Raw genomic sequence first — 20616 nt, 5'->3', positions numbered from 1 at the left:
TGTATATCTGATTTCCATCCACAGAAGTTTTGAATCTAAAGCCAAACACTTTTCAGGTTTCACAGGAGACTTAGTGACTTTAAGAGTCTTGTTGACGTTTCTGAGGCTTTTCCAACATTTGGCAGGAAACACAACACACATGTGAAGGTATTTCAAACTGTTTGTTTTTTTTCTCATTTGATTTTCTCAGAGCAGGAAATAACCAGGTGGAATCAATAACATTATTGACTGATCCTTTCAGTCGTGCTGGTAAAGCTATTCTTTGCATAATGTGTTTTAGATGTGAAACTACATGTCTACAGGTGAGAACCAGCACACACACACACAGACACTACCAATACCAATTAAATACCAGCTGAAGATTAAAGACAGTCAGTTGCACCAAATAATTTATTAATCTATTATTTAGATACAGGGCAGAAGGGAATAGTGATGCACTGTAGTTTGTTATATTATTAGTACCACACAGGATTTACATAAAAATGTTCATTAACAACTTTCATTTTCTGTTAAACAATCAACTGGTCAATGAGAAGTCGGTAAGAAGTCATGTGACAGTTTGAGGAATGTACAAAAAATTTAAAAAATCGGTCTAGTTTTCAGCAGCAGCTTTAAACTGATCATCCATCTTTAATTCCTCTTCAGTAACGTGTCTGCAGCTCTTCTGTCGCTCGCTGCAGATGTGATGCAGCTGTTGACTCAACCATGTTAATGTTGATCCAGGATTCAGAGGAAGAAGCTGTGAGAGAACAGAGTCAGACCAGGACAGTGTGGACCGAGAGCCTCAACCACCACAGGGCCCATAAACAAATCCTTGACTTACTGTGGTTAGAACTTAATTATAAAACAAGATAAACAAATTTAGATTACTGGATTCGTTTTTGCATTTAACAGAAGATCAACAGTAACAGGTGCTTATGAGGTTTCATGACAACTTCTGAGTTATTTTACATTAACTGTTCATTCTTGCAGTGCACAGTACTGAGGTCAACTAAGACTGAAAAAAGAAAGGTCCCACAGAGAACTGGGTGTCCCCGGAGCAGCAACATCCAGGTTTGACCTTCCTGTGTCAGTTTTCATGCACAAGGTTAATCTGACGTACGTGAAAAGGAGAAATGATTCTGTCCTTTTGGTTAGAAAACAGTAAAACTGTCAGATTTGACATATTTAGACATCTCTCCCTTCATGTCCTGCTCATGTTCACACACATTCAATGGAAATGATCTACAAGCTTTAATCTCTGGTGTGTTTAACTCCTCACTGAACAAATGTTTTAGGTCAAAGTTGCTCAGACATTCTGCTCCTATAAACCTCCAGTGTTTTCTCTGTTGCTGCTCAGGTGTGAACACACAGGAACCAGTGTGAGACCAGAATGACCCACAGACACTGCGGAGCAGAGTTAAAAACACTGAACAAAGCCAGCAGGACTTCACTTCACCTGGACTGAGCTCTAACCTGCGGAAACACACCCAAACCTTCACAGAAGGTAAAACATCCAGATCCATCTCTCTGCTCTGTGTGAAACATCTCTGAAGACACACAATGTTTATGAGGTCACATGATCTTTACTCCACCACAGACAGTCCTGTCCATAAAACTTCTAGCTGCATGTATTTGATGTTTTCATTTTGGCTGTAAGATTCAAACAGAAAGTGTGTTTTCCACCATCCACTGCTACTTAGCACATCTACTGAAGCTAGTTGTGTCAGCCCACAGTCAGTATGGCCCCTGAATGCATCACATGGTTCTGACATTATACTGTGGCTGCAACAGTCTCAGGACATGATACATGGACAGATACAGAAGAGAATCAAAGGACCCAACCAGACCCTGGTGTTTGTCTGAAACTATGAGGTTACATTTCTGTGTGGTTCATCGTAAACAAACTGACCTGTGTCTTTATTCAGCATCATCTTAGTTTCACTGTGTGACAAACAATAATGAACTTCAGGTCCTGAACTCCCTGAAATAACTAATATCATCTGTGATTCAGTCTCTCCCTAAATATTTATCCAGCAGCAGGTAAAACTGGCTGCTGTCACCAGCTTCAACATTAGCATCACTGATTATGTCTGAAATATTAGTTAGTGTGTGTGCAACAATCTGAATATAGAAACACATAACTATGGAAAGATGGAAATACCAGATGTTTAACAGTTTGAAATAACTACCAACCCATAATATTAGAGCAGGAAATATAACAGACTTTCACAGAACAAAAGTTTTCTTCAGGTAGTTGTGGAAACATCTGACTTTACTCAGCTTTACTTTAATCTATCAACTTAGATTCTCTCAAATCAAACTTTATTTCAAACTAGTTCTTGCTTTGGGACCACATTCACACCAGGACCAAACCCAGACCAGCAGGAAGGACAAAACCACTGCAGATAAACCTGAACCAAGAGGAAAACAGTTCAGCTCCTTCAGCAGCAAAGACTCAACATGTACAGACTCCTGGGAGCTCAGGACCTGGACGACTCGATGATGCTTTGGAAATTATTGGAGGAAAAAAAAGACAAAGTGGAATCAAAATAAGAATAATACTAATAACAATAATAATAATTCACCAGAGAGAGGGAAGTGAGAAATAATATTAGAGATCTTTGTGGGTATAACAGGGACTGAAAAAGGTTTTCTTTTCCTTTGGGTCTGTAACTCAATGACAATCTACTTTGTCAACCGTCCAGAGGTAAAAACACTATACACTGTATAGATTCAACAGGAAAACCATGAACATCCACTGACATGTCCTTCATGCTCTCTGTGAAGTGACTCACTGGAGGTTAAGACGCTTTTTGCAGCTGATCCAAACCAGTAAATCAGAATTTCAACCTATTTGTTCCAGGTGTGATGAGTCGATCACATATATTCTGTGTATTTACAGTAGGAATAATAGATGAATACTCTGCTCAAAGCACAAGGACAAAGTAAGAAAGTAAAAGCAGGTAAGAGCAGCCAAACTGCGTAAACTGATCCTCTTCTGCTTTTAAAGCTCCACAGAGGAAGAGACGAGCTCATCGGTTTGTGTTTATGTCGACGCAGGGATGGACCATGTTGGAAATGTGACTCCTGCAACCAAAGAGTTGAAACTTGTTGGTAAATGTCAGTCTCCCCTCGATGAAGAGCAATGAGGGTTTTAGGCACCGCAGCACCGGATCATCATGGCAGTGCTCGTTATACAGGACACAGGAAAACTGCTGCTGACAAACACAAATCTGCAGCTTCGCTCGTTTGTTCCACTTTTTGTTAAAAGTCATTTACAAACTGAAGTTTCTCACTTGCAGATTCGATATTTCTTATTTAAATCATATGACAGTGATACGTTACTACACAATACTGCAGAAAATCACAGCAAAGTCCAGAACAGCCATTTTTCTACTCTACTGATATCATCTTCGTTTTTGGTTTCCTCTCGACACAGAACCAGAAAAATAAACTTTAATAAAACAATAGCTTACTCACTGAGACAGAGTCCACTGTTATGAGGACACTTGTCGGAGGCAGGTTTCCTTCAAGTCTTTGTGGTATGAGAACTGGAGATAATTTAAAACAACATCAGTCTATTTCAGAAACTTCTCCCCTCTTGACAGATTCCGACCCTCCTTCATGAAATGCTGAGTGTTTCGGACACACTGCACTTCCCCCCGAGTTTTCTAAAACAGCAGCAGGAACAGAAACAACCGTTTCCTTAAGGTGTCGGTTTAAGTCACGCTGCTGTCGTTGGCACCGACTTCACACACGTCTTCATCACACACACTTCGACCCAGGCCTAGACCTCCAAAGAGCCCAGATCCCTGACCCTGACTCTGAGAGACGACCCCCAGGAGCACCCCTGTGGCGGCCATGTTGCTGCTGTTAGTGCTGCTACTTCCTGTGGCCGAGACGCCGCCATGCTGCGGAGACAGGACAGCACTGGACAGATGTGGAGAAGAGACCGACCCTCCTCTCCCTCCTCCCCCCAGAATATTACCCTGCCCTCCCTCACCTGCAGACAGGAGGAGATGAGGGGAGGACATCAAATCTGGCCCATCCTCACCTCCTCCTCTTCTCCCTGCATCGCTGCTGTTCCCGCCTTCCCCGCTCTCTCCCAGCCCGCCGCGCCTCTCGCAGTGTGAGCGGTGCCTCATGAAGCTGTCGCGCCACATGAACTTCTTCCCACAGCCGGGGCAGTCGTACGGCTTCAGGCCCGTGTGCGTCTTCATGTGCTCGGTGAGGTGATGCTTCATCTTGAACTTCTTGGCACAGACGGGACAGTGGAAGGGCCTCAGGTCCAGGTGCATGTTAATGTGCCGGTCCCTCATGCTCTTGTGAGTAAAGGTCTTTCCACAGTGGCACATAAACACTTTACCTGAACCTCCGGCGCCACTGTTGCTGCCCCCACTACCACTTCCACCGCCAATCCCCCCACTGTCCATACCGTCGACCCCCAGACCGCCCTGCACCGTCAGGTGGACCGCACCGTGCTCCAGACTGGGACCTTTGAAAGAGGCTCCCCCGATCACTCCGCCTGCTATTCCCAGGGGAGGAGCACCAGTGTCCAGGGACAGTCCAGAGGCCTGGCTGTACAGCAGGATCTGGTTCCCCTGCATGTCCAGAGGGAAGAGCTGTGCCCGGGCGGTGGCTGCGGACTGAACCTGGCCCAGCAGAGCTGAAACTGCACGGTTAGCAGTCTGGTTTGGACCTGTGTTGTCATGAAGGTGCTGAGCTAAAGTCTGGTCCATTAAACTGCCTTCAAACTTGAGGTAGTCTTCTGAAGACTGGCAGTAGTCCACCTGCAGACAGACACGGGAGGAGCCATAAACTATCTGATCTACCTGCAGAGACGATTTGTTGAAGCTGCTGCATCACTTCCAAAAAAATATATAACTTTAAAGCATATTCTGCACAGACAGCACAGAAGATGTTGAATCTGCCTTTCAAATTAAAACAAAGGTCTGTGCAAAATAAATTCTGCACCTTTGTAGCCCCCTACAGGAGAATCAAAAAGTTACAGCACCAGTTTTCACCAGGCATGTCTCATTTGTCTCCTACCATCAGAAAACCTCTGCCCTGCGTCTTTAACGTGACCTCCAGCTCACCTGTGAGTCCATGTCGCTCTCGGCTCTGCCCCCCAGCTCGGCTGAAAGGCTCCTGACGTTGGAGATGTTGAAGTCGCTTCTCTCCCTCTCTCTGGTCAGCTCCAGCTCCCTCTCATCCTCGTCCTCCTCGTCTTCTCCTCCCTCCTCCCCAGACACCACGATGAGGTCGTCGTCCTCTGTGCGTTCGGTTTTCACCACCACCCACTGTTTGCGAGGCATGATGCTGGGCTGGCTGTAGGTGGGACGCTTCTGTGGCGGCAACGCTGACTCCACGCCATCCTTTCAGGAAGGATTGTTATGTTGTTGTATCAATTGTATTTTTTATTTACTAACAAAGATTTTAAAACAAAGTTACATTTTAATGAAAAGCTTCATTTAATTTCAAAATAAAAGCTTTTCTGCTGCTCACACTAATGGAGACTCACCTGATAGGACGACACACCAAAGCTGTCGCTGACCGCCACTTCCTGCTCTGACGCTGAGCTCATTTTCTTCCTCCTTCCGCTGCCCACTACTCTTCCTCTCTTCCTTTGGTGGTACAACACCTCCTCCTCTTCCTCCTCTTCCTCGATGAGGAAGGCCTCCTCCCCTCCTGATGGGGTGCAGTAGCTGGGGGTGTTGCTAGACCCGCCTCCATCCACTGACGCCCCAGCCGCAGCTACACCGCCTCCCCCGAAACTGCTCCCGTCCCGGGGACTGAAGTAGTTGGTGCTGCTGGGAGACTGGCTCTCACTGACTGACGGGCGGCTGGGAGGCTGGGGGGTCCCCTGGGGCTCGTTGGACCCGACGACCTGAGCTTGACCCTCACCACCAGCTCTATCCTCACCAGCTCCATTACCACCAGCTGCGCCACCATCACTGTTACTGCTGCTACAGCCGGGGTTTGCCGACCCAGCACCTCCTCCAACACTCGCTCCATCCTGCACGCCACCTCCTCCGCTGCCCCCGCCCCCGGCCGCAGCCCGGCCCTCCCTCAGCAGCTCCGTGCATTTGTCCACGATGTGCCACATCTGCAGGACGCTGCCCACCGTGAGGTAGTTGACGATGTCCTCGCGCAGCATCCGGAGCTGACCGGTATAGGCGCAGCTCAGCACGCTCTCAAACGCCAACGGGTCCATCACCGCCGGGATGGAGACTGTAGACATGTTCTTCAGTAGCACCTGCAGGTGGGAGGAGAACAGTTTATCACTGCAATACATTTATCAGCTTATAATGATCTGTCCTTCCTCTCCCACTCCTACTCCCCGCTGCCAGTATCTTCTGCTTGATTTATTCCACAGTAGATCTGTCTGCCAGTCCCTCAGACCAGTGACTGGGGTCTGATCCTGCATCTGAGGACCAGTCAAACTGATCTTTATTGGATTAGTACAGAAAAATAAAAGCATAAAAACAAAAAATACAGACACACAGTGTGAAGCTGTTCCAGGTGTTTAATTCTCAATGTGTGTTAATATCTCATTAATCTTCATACCTGTAACAGCTGCAACAGACTAACTGCTCAAATATAAACCACATGTGTTTTCTACAAGGTCGAGATCAGCAAAGTCTGATTAAGACCCCTCCACACATTGACCTGACATCACTCAGCTCCCACCTGGTCATGGAAATAGGGCGAAGACGCGGCCAGGACGCAGCGATGGGCTTTGAACACCTGTCCCTGGACGTGGATGGAGAGGTCGCAGAGCCGGCCGTCCTCCCTCTGTTGGTTCAGGCTGTCCAGCACCGAGGCCTGAGCGTTGGGGAAACACACCTGCACCACTGAGCCAGATGTGTTGCTGGACGCTGAGCTGCTGCTGCCAACCTCCATGGGCAAAGACTGCATCTGGACGGTAAAAACACTTTTATAAGTCCCACCTTTGGCAGGTACATTCAATTATCTCTTTGTCTAGTTTAGTGAGTCTGCACTTTGAGGCCTTTGTTCCTGGTCTATGTGAGAAACTCAGTAATTCAGTAGATTCAACCAAAATGATGTTTGTGGTTGATGTAGTTTAAATGTGTCTGATGCCCAACATTCATCACCTGTGCTCTGAGGTCATTGGACTCTGTCACAGGTGGGTGTTACTCCACAGGAGGACACGGAGTCAATCTGGACTCCTTCAGGACTCAAGCTTAAACAGCTCCATGATGGATGTTGTTAATAGAGCTGTACGTATAATGAACAGTGTGTGTGGGAGAGCAGGGAGATGGCAAATACTGAAGGAACAGGAAAGTTACCCAGAATACACTGCAAATGAGTCCCAATTAGCCAAGAACTACAGTGTGAACGTGAAGAAGCTGCTGCATGTTTGAACGCACTGACAACACTGTGCACATCTGCAGCTCCATGTCGTGCAGCACATGAGTTGCCTCAGCCCGTCTCAGCCCCAGACGACACTGAAGCAGCTCAGATTGTGGAGCAGGATAAAACCCCAGACCATGAAAACGTCCTCAGAGCAGACCTGCCCACATCAGCAGCTGTGGCTGACGGAGCTGCTGAGTCAAAATAACAGACTTTGGCGTTTTTTCCCTGCAGGGTCTTCAGCCTCAGACACAAACAGCTGCTGCGGCTCCAGGCGCTGACGGCACCGCCACAGACGCGTCGTTAGCCCGCTAACCTTAGCGGCTCCGCTCGGCTCCACCGACCAGGAGCCGCAGCCCGAAGACAACTCACCCTTTCAGTTGCCACAGCGGCCTCTCGTAGGACGGTCTGGGACCGAGCTGACGGCAGCGGGTCCGGCAGGTTCGTCCGCGGCCTCGGGTCTGAGCAGCATTTTTCTACAATGTTCGTCCCGTCGGATCCGCAGCTGCAGACGGAGACGCGTCGCCTTTAAGAGGAAGCCAGACAGAGGCAGAGCTCGGCCGACACAAAATACATCGAGTCAATAATAAACCAGACATGTCCCAACACAGCGACAGTCACTTTATTAGTTAGAGTTTATTAAGAAAAAAACAACTTAATGTTGGTTTAAAACACATGATCACTTTTACAAGACGGTTAAAAGGAAATTTAGTCTTAATTTTCTTCTCTGGCATTTAAACCCTAAAAATAAAGACACTGACTGATAAAGTGCATTTTTAATCCAGTAATTAAAACTGATCTTGGTCAGGAAAATACATTTATTTTTATAAATTATATATTTATATCACCTTTGCATTTAATTTACTGTTACAGGTGAACAATAAATCAAAGCTGCAAGTTCTCCAACATAAACACAGACGGGAATGGGCGTCATTCTTCTGGGCTTGGAAATCCATCCATCTTCTGCTTATCCGGGGCCAGGTCACAAGGCCAGTAGCCTAAGGAGGGATGCCCAGACTTCCTTTTCCCTGGACACTTTCTCCAGCTCCTGCGGGGGGGCACCGAGGCGTTCCTAGTCCAGCCGGGAGACATAGTCCCTCCACCGTGTCCTGGAGTCTTCCCCGGGACGCCTCCCGGTGGGACATACCCGGAACACCTCCCCAGGGAGGCGTCCCGGAGGCACCCGGAACAGATGCCTGGGCTACCTCAGCTGACTCCTCTCGATGTGGAGGAGCAGCGGCTCGACTCTGAGCTCCTCACCCTATCTCTAAGGGAGCGCCCGGCCCCCCTGGGAATTGGGATTTTTAGTTTAGTGCACAGCTCTGGGAATGACAGATTGATCCTCCTCCATAGTGTAGGTCTGGCCGTAGGCAAAGCAACACACATATCCATCCAGTGCAGACTGAACCAACAGAGAGATCTTCAAAGACCTGAGAAGGAAAAATATGTATCCACATTTCATACATTCACTGCAATCTAAGCAGCCGTTTGATTCACTCATACTGTAAATTGTGTGTGTTTTTACCTCCTGCTGCAAAGCCTGAGGGCCAAACACACGGTCAAAACTGAAGTTATAATTCTTCTGAGTATCGGTAGTTTTGCCTGTGTGAGACTAAAACACACAAAGGTCTGTGAGATCTGAGTCACTGACATTAGTCTCACCTCCTCTGTTTTAGCCAGGGTTATTGAGTTATCATCACTGCCTGAGAGCTGGATGTGATGACTAAGACTTCCAGCCACCAGGGGGCGCACTCTGCAAAACACTGATGTTGCCCTGCAGAAATACACAAACAACTCAGTATCAGAGAAAAGCAGTAACATTTGGGTTTTTGTTTTCAGTTGTTAACAGTATAAAAAAATATCAAACTCTTCCAAATATAGCTTGGAATAAAGGAAAGGTAACAGGCAGTTCACAGTGGATTCCTGTGCTGACACTGATCTGGAGAGGACAGAAAAAAACCCACACAACTAAAAATCTTGTCTGTCCAAAGTAGTAAGTGGTTCCTTCTTGTTTTTTTACTCACCCACAGCCACAATAAACAGCATTAGCTGAGAGTTTGCAGCTCCAACTCTTGGGTTTCTCTAAGAGCCTCCATGGCTTTATATTTGGACTCCAAGCTGGAGAACTCACTGGACACCTTCTCCAACTTTTCTCTGACCCCCAACAGAGCCTGCAGCTCTTTCTGATATTCACCAAAAAGCAGTAAAATGAGACATTCATTTAGCAGACAACACATAGATAAACAAAAGCTCAATACTGTGCCTGCAGATGGCCTCCTTAAAAAAAAGGAAAAAACAACTTACAGCTGAGCCATGTGACACACACCAACAGGAAAGAAGACTATTCCCACTCTGGGATCGATCCAGGTTAATGCAGGGAAGCACCAGACATGATAACTACGGCTGTAACTGGACAAACTGACCAGGTTTTTATTTCGGCAGGTTGGTGATTGTCAACAGGTGCAGCTCATCACCGGCTCCTCTCTCTCTGTGATGCACCTGCAGGAAATGAGCAGACAAGGAGACAGCACAACACACACAGGGGGGGGGGGTGACTGCTGCCTCATGACACCTGAGTAATCATCAGTCATTTCTTAACAACCCAACAAAGTTCTACCAGAGCCTCCCAGATTATGGCCTCTACTCTAAGATGAGTTGAAGGAATTCATCCAGCTATTCACTACCTCCATCCCAATGTTCCCCTGCTGCCTCTAGTCAACTATTTAATATAATGATTAATGACATCTTTATGAATATTAGCAAGGACATTGGATCATCCAATGAACAAGGGTCATACAAATGAGGTTTCCAAATGTCTGTTGCTATGACTTGTTATATGGTCATCACTGGGAAATGAAAAATAGAAACAACCTCAACATATATGGACAAAAACGAGAAAGTAACTAAGAGTTTAAATATCTTGGATTATGATTATAAATGCCCCTGGAGAACTCACATTAATTATGTGGAAACAAAATGTAAAAAGGTGCTAAACCTTATGAGCCTCAGGATTAGACTGGGGAGCAGACAAAACATCACTTAGACATTTATACAGGGCTTTGATCATCGAGCATAGACTACTGATCCATATTATCTGGAGTAAAAGAATCACCAATCACCTGTCGGTATCCACAGCAGAAGTAGTTGCCATCATGCTGCCACTACACTGGGTAGAGGAGGTTCAGCCACAGAGAGGTGTTGTCTGCTCAGACTCAGCTGCAGCTATAAACAGCCTAAACGCAAAGGGAACCTGTAGAGACCACATCAGAATAGAAACTCACTTGACCCTACTGAGGACACAAAGAGCTGGAATTACTGAAGATTATTGAGGCACATCCAACGCTGCAGTTGAGACGCTGCAGACCATGATGGTAGACTTCAAATATGGACTAAAGCACACCACATTAACCATAACCAACAGTGAAAAAGTCGTGGACTTTAACTCTGCTGAAATCAAAGAAGAAGAATAAACAACTAGAGGAAGACGTGAAACAACTCAAAGAAAAGAACGCAGAACTGGAAAAGAGAGCAGGAGAACTGGAGCGCCACAAATGCAGGAGGAATTTAAGAGTACAAGGACTGAGGGCAGAAAAAGATGAAAACACAAGCCAGATCCTCACAGATGTCATCGCTAAAATCATGTCACACTGGACGGAGAAAATTGATCTCATTCTGGACTCCTCTTCCTCTTAATACACTCCTGAACTTCCTCATTCCACCACCAAGTCTCCTTACCTGCTTTCCTCTTTCCTGATGACACACCAAGTACCCTCCTACCTGTCTCCCTGATCACTTTAGCTGTAGCTGTCCAGTCATCTGGAAGAACCTCCTGACCTCCCAGAGCCTGTTTCAGCTCCTCCCTGAAAACCACACAACACTCTTCCTTTTTCAACTTCCACCACCTGGTCCTCTGCTCTGTCCTCGTCCTCTTCATCTTCCTCCCCACCAGACTCATCCTACACACCACCAGCCTATGGTCAAAGAGTCAGGCCATGATCATAACCAGCTGTTACATGTGCCATGTGTTGATTGTATGTCTGACTCTATGTGCAGGGAGAGTGGGTGTGTCTGCTGATCAACCCTTGATTGACTGGTGCCCTTTATAAGGAGGTTGGGCCTTAAGATCAGGGAACTTGGCTCCACTTCCTGTTGTGGCTGCTTGCAGCAGTCTTGTGTTCTAGCTCCCTTCTGTGTGTTTAGTTAGCTCTGTTAGGTGTTGGGCACTGTGGCTCTGTTTTCCTACGTTTACTTCCTGTTAGGGGTCAGACTGTGTTAGGTAGGGACAGAGGAGACAGGTCTTGTGTGACGGTGGCTGACCCATCACCACCTTTTGTTTTCCTTTATCTTTAGTTAATAACTAGTTGGAGCTTTATTGGTGGCCTTTCTTTTGGAATTATTTAACCATTGTTTGTGGTTTGTTTAATGTTGGACTCCCTTTAGTTGAGTGGGGGTCCTAACAGGCATATAGAAACAGCTTATAGTATAACATCGCTGTATTCTTTTGGTATTAGTGCATTATAATCTTCCAAAATGCTCACAGTAAAGGTAAACTGAGATCCAAAGGATTAGAAAGAGAAACTGTCACACTAACCTCCCAGCCTTGAGCTGCCAGTTTGTCTGCAGCTTTGAAGATCTGCTGTACAGCTCTGGGAATGACACCTCTTGTCTCATCAAACTCCTCCCCCTCCATAGTGTAGGTCTTACCACTGCCTGTCTGGCCGTAGGCGAAGCAACACACATTATATCCATCCAGTGCAGACTGAACCAACAGTGAGATCTCCTCAAAGACCTGACAAATTAAAAAAATAAAATACTTTCACTGCTTTGGCTGGAATCTCAGCATGAGTATGATATGACCTCTTGCTGTGAAGCCTGAGGCCCAAACACACGGTCAAAACTGAAGGTGTAATTCTTCTGAACATCAGTAGTTTTGCCTGTTTATTATTCTCTTTTATCACATGACTGTTTGTGTCATAGTATTAAAGTGATGTGCTGCCTGGATAACAGCCAGTGACCCTCATGCTGTACCAAGGTGCTGAGACTGTTTAGTCCTTGCAAGTAAAACTTCTATATAATCTAACCACAGTTTGTCCTGAGTCTCTTTGTTTAAAGAATTTCCTTAATTATGGTGGATTGTGTGTTAATGGAATTAAAATAAAATGTATGTGCAGGTCAAGGAATAAAGAAGTTGAAAGGGAAAGAATAGAAATGACTGAGTTGTTGCTTTTTATTGATTTTAAAGGCATTTGTTTGCTGTTAGCTTTTGCATCTGCTAAATAAAGCACATTTACTGTTAAAGTAAAAGCTTCCTTGCTCTAATTGTAATCTTAAGGGTTTCTTTAAAGTGTCTGTAGCTTGTCCGCATGTAAAAGAAATAGTGTGTGACTAAATCAGGTCCATTAGATGAAGGCTCTGGTAGAACTTTGTTGGGTTGTTAAGAAATGACATGATTACTCAGGTGTCATGAGGCAGCAGTCACCCCCCCCTCTCCCTTGTGTGTGTTGTGCTGTCTCCTTGTCTGCTCATTTCCTGCAGGTGCGTCACAGAGAGAGGAGCCAGTGATGAGCTGCACCTGTTGACAATCACCAACCTGCTGAAATAAAAAAAACTTGGTTTCTGACTCCATCCTGGTCAGTTTGTCCAGTTATAGCTGTAGTTATCGTGTCTGGTGCTTCCCTGCATTAACCTGGATCGATCCCAGAGTGGGAATAGTCTTTCCTGTTGATGTTTGTCACCTGGATCAGCTGTAAGTTTTTTTTTTTTTTTTTTTATAAAAAGGAGGCCATCTGCAGGCACAGTATTGAGCTCTTGTTTATCTATGTGTTGTCCACTAAATGTCTCTTTTTACTGCTTTTTAGTGAATATCAGAAAGAGCTGCAGGCTCTGTTGGGGGTCAGAGAAAAGTTGGAGAAGGTGTCCAGTGAGTTGTCCAGCTTCGAGTCCAAATTTGTGGAAATCTACAATGAGACCTTGAGATCTGCTGGGTCAGACTGGGAAGTCTGTCAAAAAGCCTGATCTTGACATCAGAAAGACGACCAACAACGAGGTGACCATCACCAACCTCACCTATAAGAAGGTGTCCACTGAGGATCAGGTAGGGCAGCAAAGAGCTCAGCTGCTCACGTGACATCAATGTTAATGTTCACATATTTAACGTTAAACTTATGCATGTACCATTTTGAAGTGTAACATCAGAATGATCTTCTCTCCCTGGCAGGTTCTTGGCCTGATCGCTTTGGCCAATCAGAACCGCTCCACAGCCCAGAACGACCGGTCTTCTCGCTCCCATTCAGTTTTTCAGCTGGATATTGAGGGAGTGAATGTGGGCAGGGATGTCAAATGCAAGTGTGAGGATAATCCCTTTTGATTATGCAGCATCAGAAACATGGATTCACTGGATTTAAAATATCGAGAGCCAATCCCAGGGTGAACTTTCAAACTTCTCCTGTCCTGATCCCAGAAGAATGACTTCTGTTCCCTCCCACTTCCAAAGCCCAAACAGCCCTTCCAACACCACCTCCCTGAAGATGCCTCTGGTCAGGCTGCCATCCACCATGGACCTTTCACACCAGCCCTGTACCCCCTAATTTCATCGCCGTCTGCCACTGAAGCTTTTCATACTGGACCTGTTGTGCTGTCTGTAAATTATGTTTAACTCTTCTTTCTGAGTTTAGTGTGTGGAACAAAACTTCTAACCCTGAACCACTTTTTTTTTTTTTTAAACTTGTACAATAAAAACAGGCCATCTGTGCTGAACTGTGAATATTGGCTCAGACTGTTTTGTTTTCTCTGGATGTGGTTAGTACCATGTAGACTTACCTTGTTACATTATGCTCTAAACCAGGAAAAGACTGGACACCAGTGAATGTTTACATACCATGTTCCCTGCAGGCACACCCTTCAACGTCAGCATCTCACACTTAGGTGGATGAGGCTTCTCAAATATAAATGACTGTCACCTTGGGCCCCTGAGACATCCCTGTCTGGTAGGCAACACCCTCAAAAGCTGATTGGCCATTGACCCTGGTGATTTTCTTCAAACACCACCTGAGTCCTCCCTCATGTGACCCACAATAGGACCACTGAACTGGCAAAGTCAGTCCACCTTTGTTGGACAAGGTGACATTTGGTGTTAATATCCAGTCCTTTAACATTCACAGGCTGGAGTTTTATGTTGTGACATTATCAAGTCACATCTATATCCTCTTCACAGAATGGACATGTCAAGAAAGTGGAGTTGGCAGGAGCCTAAAAAGAAGCTGTATAATCTGTTATTTATCTTCAGTGCAGTTACAAAATGTACTTTTAAAACTCATACTATGCCTTTCTTAACAAATGTGGTGTAATGATACTTCGTGTACTGCATCAGTGACTAACTCTTATAACGCTGTTGAGACTCAGACACACATTAGGTGAAGATGAAGTATGAATATGAGTGTCTCAGATACTTCACAAGATGTCACACCTAATTTCACAAAAGAATTGTTTTGGAAATGTTTACAGATTAGAATATAGGCTTAGTGCAGTGTGTGTCATATATGAGGGACAATGTATATATATATATATATATATATAATGTGATAACCCACCAGTGTAAACCAAAGTGTTAGTTTCACAACTGTGGGGGAAGGAAACGTGTTGCATGTTACTCCACCTCTTATTCTTAGACCAACTGATGCTGCTTAAACAAATACATTTAATTTTTATAAATTATATATATAAAAAACATGTTTTCTTAATTTAATCTTACAGGTGAACAATAACTCAAAACTACAAGTTTTAAAAAGACCCAGTGAAAGTGACAAGACATTTACAACTACCATATCTATCAGTAATTCTAGTGAGCAGTAATACTTGCTAATATATTTGTCTGCAATGTGTTTGTTGAAACAACAGGAAACATAAACAAGCATCCACTCTTTATTACAGCATAATGAGACAGAGCAGATCAGGGCATTTAGATTTACAATAATTGCACATCTTACAAACTATATTGAACTGGATATTGTATTAAAAAAAGATCCTTTAATGAAAATATGACATGTCCCATGAATGTTAAATGCATATGTACACATCTGGTGATTGACAAAGGAGCATATTAATTTATCAAACTTGTCTGAAAAAAAAGATTTTTGGTTTATAAAAACAAGGATCTACTTCCTGTTTGCACTGGCCGTACCAATGACACAGTCGTTGACCTGTAAAGACAGAAAAGACAAACATTGATGGCTATTAGAGAAAAGTTGCTCTTTATCTGCTGTGTCACAACCTGTGACTCGTGTGCACGTCATCTTCTACCAGCTGTCTCATTAGGAAAAGACACTAAACCCCAGAAGTCACTGACCTTGCTGGCAAACCTCAGGGAGTTGAGGGACTCAGCGAAGCTGTCTGGCTCAGGGGCGATGTTCACAAACATGAGACTAGGATGAGAAAGACAAAAACAGACATTTATAAACTTTGTTCCGTGAAGAAGTTACAATGTTATAAAGCTCACAAAGAACTCACGTTTTGCTGTTCCCTCCCAAACAGCCCTGCAGAAGGTAGGTGAGCTTGGAGTTCCTGTACGGGATGTAGCTCTCCTGCAGCACAAACAAAATCTATTTGTCAAACTAAATAAGTAGAATTAAATTTAAATGTCTAGCATGTTGTCTAGTGTGTGGATGAATCATCTATTGTTTCCGAGGCCTCTCGAACCACTGAAACTCCAGCTCACACACCTTGTTGGCCAGAGCTGTGATGACAATCCCCAGGTTGGACAAGGAGCCGTTGATGGCTGTCATCTCCTTGAAACGCTCACCCTGGGATTGGCTCTTGACCATGCGCTCACTGCCAGCCAAGTCCACCAGACACAAGGTGGCTACACACACACACAAACACCCAATTAAAAACTGCAACAATTCTGAACAACAGAAAAAGTTGTAGCTCCTGCAACTGTGATAAGAGGCTTAATAACATTAATGCTAAATCAACAGATCAGAGTCGGCCAAGTAAGAAGAGCCTGGATATTCTAAATCCAGTGAATCCATGTTTCTGATGCTGCATAATCAAAGGGATTATACTCACACTTGCATTTGACATCCCTGCCCACATTCACTCCCTCAATATCCAGCTGAAAAACTGAATGGGAGCGAGAAGACCGGTCGTTCTGGGCTGTCTGGGCTGTGGAGCGGTTCTGATTGGCCAAAGCGATCAGGCCAAGAACCTGCCAGGGAGAGAAGATCATTCTGATGTTACACTTCAAAATGGTACATGCATAAGTTTAACGTTAAATATGTGAACATTAACATCGATGTCACGTGAGCAGCTGAGCTCTTTGCTGCCCTACCTGATCCTCAGTGGACACCTTCTTATAGGTGAGGTTGGTGATGGTCACCTCGTTGTTGGTCGTCTTTCTGATGTCAAGATCAGGCTTTTTGACAGACTTCCCAGTGTGCAGCAGATCTCGCAGGGTCTCATTGTAGATTTCCACAAAGCTCGCAGTGAAAGTAAACTGAGATTTAAAAGAGACATTGTTTAATAAAAATGTAGTTTCCTTCATGTCTGCTCCACATACATACTGTACTACCACTTCCCTCCTTGTGTATGCTCACATCCAAGACAGTTCACACTAACCTCCCAGCCTTGAGCTGCCAGTTTGTCTGCAGCTTTGAAGATCTGCTGTACAGCTCTGGGAATGACACCTCTTGTCTCATCAAACTCATCCCCCTCCATAGTGTAGGTCTTACCACTGCCTGTCTGGCCGTAGGCGAAGCAACACACATTATATCCATCCAGTGCAGACTGAACCAACAGTGAGATCTCCTCAAAGACCTGACAAATTAAAAAAATAATATACATTCACTGCTTTGGCTGGAATCTAAGCAGCGGTTTATGATTCACTCATACTATAAATTGTGTGTATTGTTTACCTCCTGTTGCGAAGCCTGAGGGCCAAACACACGGTCAAAACTGAAGTTATAATTCTTCTGAGTATCAGTAGTTTTGCCTGTGTGAGACTAAAAACACAAAGGGCTGAATTTAGTTCTTTACTTTGTGATATGCTAAAGCAAAAACAAGAATTGTCGCCTCACAAACACTTATAAAACCATAGTCTCACCTCCTCTGTTTTAGCCAGGGTTATTGATTTATCATCACTGCCTGAGAGCTGGATGTGATGGCTAAGACCTCCAGCCACCAGGGGGCGCACTCTGCAAAACACTCTGATGTTGCCCTGCAGAAATAAACAACTCAGTATCAGAGAAAACCAGTAACATTTGGTTTTTGTTTTCAGTTGTTAACAGTATAAAAAAATATCAAACTCTTCCAAATATAGCTTGAAATAAAGGAAAGGTAACTGAGTTTGATAGTGCTGTCACTAGTCTGTGTTGAGCCACACATGGTAACGTACTTTGAGCTCCTGGATGGCGTTGTGGAGTCGCCTACGCTCCATCTCCCCAGCATGAAGCTCATCTCTCTGCTGGGAAACTGTCGCTTGGAGAGCAGTGACCTCTTCTTCTTTGACCCTGAGGTTTGCCTGCAGGCGGTTCACAGTGGATTCCTGTGCTGAAACCGTGATCTGGAGAGGACAGAAAAAACCACCACAACTAAAAATCCTGTCTGTCCAAAGTAGTAAGTGGTTCCTTCTTGTTTTTTTACTCACCCACAGCCACAATAAACAGCATTAGCTGCTGTCCTGCACTAGATTTCTTACCTTGAGAGTTTGCAGCTCCAACTCTTGGGTTTCTCTAAGAGCCTCCATGGCTTTATATTTGGACTCCAAGCTGGAGAACTCACTGGACACCTTCTCCAACTTTTCTCTGACCCCCAACAGAGCCTGCAGCTCTTTCTGATATTCACTAAAAAGCAGTAAAACGAGACATTTAGTGGACAACACATACATAAGACAGTAACAATATCATGATTGAATTTATTTTCCAAAATGGTCCTTGCACCTGATTTGGCTCCTCTGTGTCTCAAGCTCTCTCTCCATTTCAGCCGCTCTTGTTTGGCTCAGGGCCATTGACCCTTTGAGAACTTCATTTTCCTGGTTCACAGATTTGAACTTGACCTGGTAATTCTGGATCTTATCCTCCATGTCACTGACCTTGCCCCTCAAGTCCCATGGATTCCGTCGGGCCCCAGCTCCACCTGTGTACAACATTGTCAACAGGTGAGACAGTTAAGTTTACTACTCATTTCATTTAGCTGCTTCAGTTTTCTATTGCTCATGCTGTCACTATCATGGCAAATCAGAATACCTGCTATAATCAAAGTCTATTTAAGACCATGGATTTAGAGAACCTCTCAATCCACAGGATAAAATGCTGCTATATAACAAACTTACTCACCTGCTTTTGCACCAGTAGGTTGTTTCATGTTGCCTCCCTTTGCTGCGGTTGAAGACACGGATGGCTTCAGGACACCTGAGGAAAAAAAAACATGTACATAGAGCATTCAGATCCACCATAATAACATCCTGTGTTTATGAGGGTCCTAAAGAGCTTTCACACTACAGTGTAAAACTCAAAGTAATGTCTATGTTATACAATAATGTAATGGAGGAAAATACAATACAGGTCACCGTACCTCTGGAAGGACCAGCAGCCACCGTGGCAGCTCCTGCACCTTTGACTGATTTAGCTGTGAGACAATAACACAATATGTTTGACCACATAAGACAAAGTAATAGGGCAGAGGAAACCTAGAATTAAAAAACAATCAAGACTAGAAAAGAAGCTGCAGGTTGTCTCTTCTGTTTCTGATCTTGGTAAACAAACAAACTCTAAAACTCAGGTCACTTACAAAGAGGTGCCCTGGTCGCTGCAACAGGAGGCCGCTTGCCACCAATGACTGTAGCTGCAGCCTGTGGTTTTACAGGCTCTACTTTCATACGCATCTTCTTCTGTAAAGACAGACAGACACACAAACATCATCATCATCATCATCAGGAAGAGCACTGACTACACTTTTTAGACAACAGCAATAATCTGTTATGTAAGATCAGGACATAAATGTTTACCAAGTCTATTATACAAGCTCTTTGAATTAGTCCTGGTAGTGACTATTTTCATATACATGTAAAGTAAATTTGAAAAATCAGAGTGAAACTGAAAACAGCAGATTAAAGACATAGCTAGATCATCACTAGTACAAACCTGAGAAGGCTCAAAATCCTGGCCATTCTCTGAGGTGTTGCTTGTAAGGACCCTCTTAAATGACATAACTGGCAAGCGGGACATGATCTGATGAGTTGAAAAGGAAATTATGGTCAAAATATAGAAAACACAGCACCGACCAGTCTACACAACAGGAGCAACAATAGCGACAGCTAAATGTAGCTACATTAGCTAACGGTACACAAAAAAACAACACAGTCTGATGAAACCTGACGAAATCGGACTAACTAACGTTAGTATTTATCGACTCATATATAATGTGTCGCTTTGACATGAGTTAAATATAAATTAAATCAACTTACACTCGATTTGCGATGCATCATGTTACGTATCTAAACCAACTCACCGAACTACTGTTAGCTTGAGTACAAAAGGTAAACACGTTAGCTAAAACTACATCAAATTACTACGACTGTCGTATTTGTATCGTGGTAGTAATTATAGTCAACACTTCAGGGCATAGTTTTGCACATATTCTTTAAAATCAGAAATGAATAAGATGATTATTTTATAAAAACATTTACCTTCACCAGGACGAACTCGCTGCTCGAAAACACCCAAACTCTGACTCCGACTGTTTGAATTTGAAAATCAACTGTTTCAGTGAGCGCTTCGAACGAGCTGCTGCGATTGGTCGAGCCATCCTAAACCCCGCCCCCGCACTTTGCGTGCGTGTTTTACGTCAGACAGAGCGTGCCGCTTGGGTGGTTCTTACGCAGTACGCAGTTACCTAGGCGATAAGAAAAAACATATAAGTGCTCCTCAATCATATTTTGAGCTTTATTTTTTATTTTATTTAATAATTTAATATATTCCACGTTATATCTATAATTACTTACTTATTCTGGCTTGAATTGAATTTTGGTGTAACAGTGTGATTCAAGTGTTTTGCTGCAGTCATGGTTTTACATTCAACTAGATTCATATAAGCTCAGGTCTGGAGTCACACCCATTTTTCTTTATGCCAATCAGGTAGAAAAGTTTTACCAACAAAGTCTGTGTTGATAAGAGTGTAATAGTTAATATACAATATATATATACATATAATATGGTAAATCTCTGAGGGCTTGTGTTTATGTTGCAGCCATTTTGAGGATGTTCTATT

General features: G+C 44.2%; 2 protein-coding genes and 2 long non-coding RNA genes across 5 annotated transcripts; 2 read left to right on the top strand and 2 right to left on the bottom strand.

Annotated features, from left to right (window-relative positions):
- The first annotated feature begins 686 nt into the window (after positions 1-686).
- Positions 687-1482, top strand: LOC113126834 (uncharacterized). The gene is made up of 3 exons (XR_003295344.2): positions 687-827; positions 973-1053; positions 1340-1482. It is a non-coding gene; the product is annotated as an uncharacterized LOC113126834 (long non-coding RNA).
- zbtb22b (zinc finger and BTB domain containing 22b) lies at positions 1449-7954 on the bottom strand. 2 transcript variants are annotated; one of them, XR_004463177.1, is made up of 6 exons: positions 7729-7954; positions 6673-6900; positions 5504-6238; positions 5079-5357; positions 3463-4772; positions 1449-3069 (listed from the first exon to the last, which is right to left on the bottom strand). XR_004463177.1 is itself a non-coding variant. In XM_033325460.1 (5 exons), the coding sequence occupies exons 2-5, from the start codon at positions 6898-6900 to the stop codon at positions 3702-3704; spliced, it is 2313 nt and encodes a 770-aa protein (XP_033181351.1). In that variant the 5' UTR covers positions 7729-7954; the 3' UTR covers positions 1449-3701. The 2 variants fall into 2 exon arrangements, 1 of the variants encoding a protein (XP_033181351.1); XM_033325460.1 differs by having other exon boundaries at positions 1449-4772.
- A 5391-nt stretch (positions 7955-13345) lies between these two features.
- Positions 13346-13980, top strand: LOC113126803 (uncharacterized). Its single transcript, XR_003295339.1, has 3 exons — positions 13346-13450; positions 13574-13703; positions 13820-13980. It is a non-coding gene; the product is annotated as an uncharacterized LOC113126803 (long non-coding RNA).
- Positions 13981-15262: 1282 nt separating this feature from the next.
- kifc1 (kinesin family member C1) lies at positions 15263-20133 on the bottom strand. Its single transcript, XM_026300315.1, has 17 exons — positions 20036-20133; positions 19491-19577; positions 19138-19237; positions 18922-18975; positions 18684-18758; positions 18288-18483; positions 18047-18191; positions 17744-17911; positions 17453-17566; positions 17265-17351; positions 16969-17166; positions 16682-16846; positions 16420-16558; positions 16074-16213; positions 15862-15935; positions 15701-15776; positions 15263-15554 (listed from the first exon to the last, which is right to left on the bottom strand). Exons 2-17 carry the CDS (start codon positions 19572-19574, stop codon positions 15510-15512), a joined length of 1860 nt encoding a protein of 619 aa, XP_026156100.1. The 5' UTR covers positions 19575-19577; positions 20036-20133; the 3' UTR covers positions 15263-15509.
- Between the last annotated feature and the right edge of the window lie 483 nt (positions 20134-20616).

This window comes from Mastacembelus armatus, chromosome 11 (genome assembly GCF_900324485.2).
Source record: "Mastacembelus armatus chromosome 11, fMasArm1.2, whole genome shotgun sequence".
Lineage (NCBI taxonomy): Eukaryota > Metazoa > Chordata > Actinopteri > Synbranchiformes > Mastacembelidae > Mastacembelus > Mastacembelus armatus.
This window is presented reverse-complemented; position numbering and strand designations above follow the sequence as displayed.

What these genes read in the sequence shown, in the direction of transcription:
- kifc1 (XM_026300315.1), bottom strand. Translation starts at nt 19,574, where the DNA reads ATGTCCCGCTTGCCAGTTATGTCATTTAAGAGGGTCCTTACAAGCAAC. An exon ending in CTCAGGCTTCGCAACAGGAG is followed by an intron (nt 17,167 to 17,264) that starts GTAAACAATACA and finishes TTAATTTGTCAG; the next exon opens with GTCTTTGAGGAGATCTCACT. An exon ending in CCCTGAGGTTTGCCAGCAAG is followed by an intron (nt 15,555 to 15,700) that starts GTCAGTGACTTC and finishes CTGTCTTTACAG; the next exon opens with GTCAACGACTGTGTCATTGG.
- zbtb22b (XM_033325460.1), bottom strand. Translation starts at nt 6,900, where the DNA reads ATGCAGTCTTTGCCCATGGAGGTTGGCAGCAGCAGCTCAGCGTCCAGC. An exon ending in CGCCCTATTTCCATGACCAG is followed by an intron (nt 6,239 to 6,672) that starts GTGGGAGCTGAG and finishes TCCCACCTGCAG; the next exon opens with GTGCTACTGAAGAACATGTC. An exon ending in TTGGTGTGTCGTCCTATCAG is followed by an intron (nt 5,358 to 5,503) that starts GTGAGTCTCCAT and finishes CCTTCCTGAAAG; the next exon opens with GATGGCGTGGAGTCAGCGTT.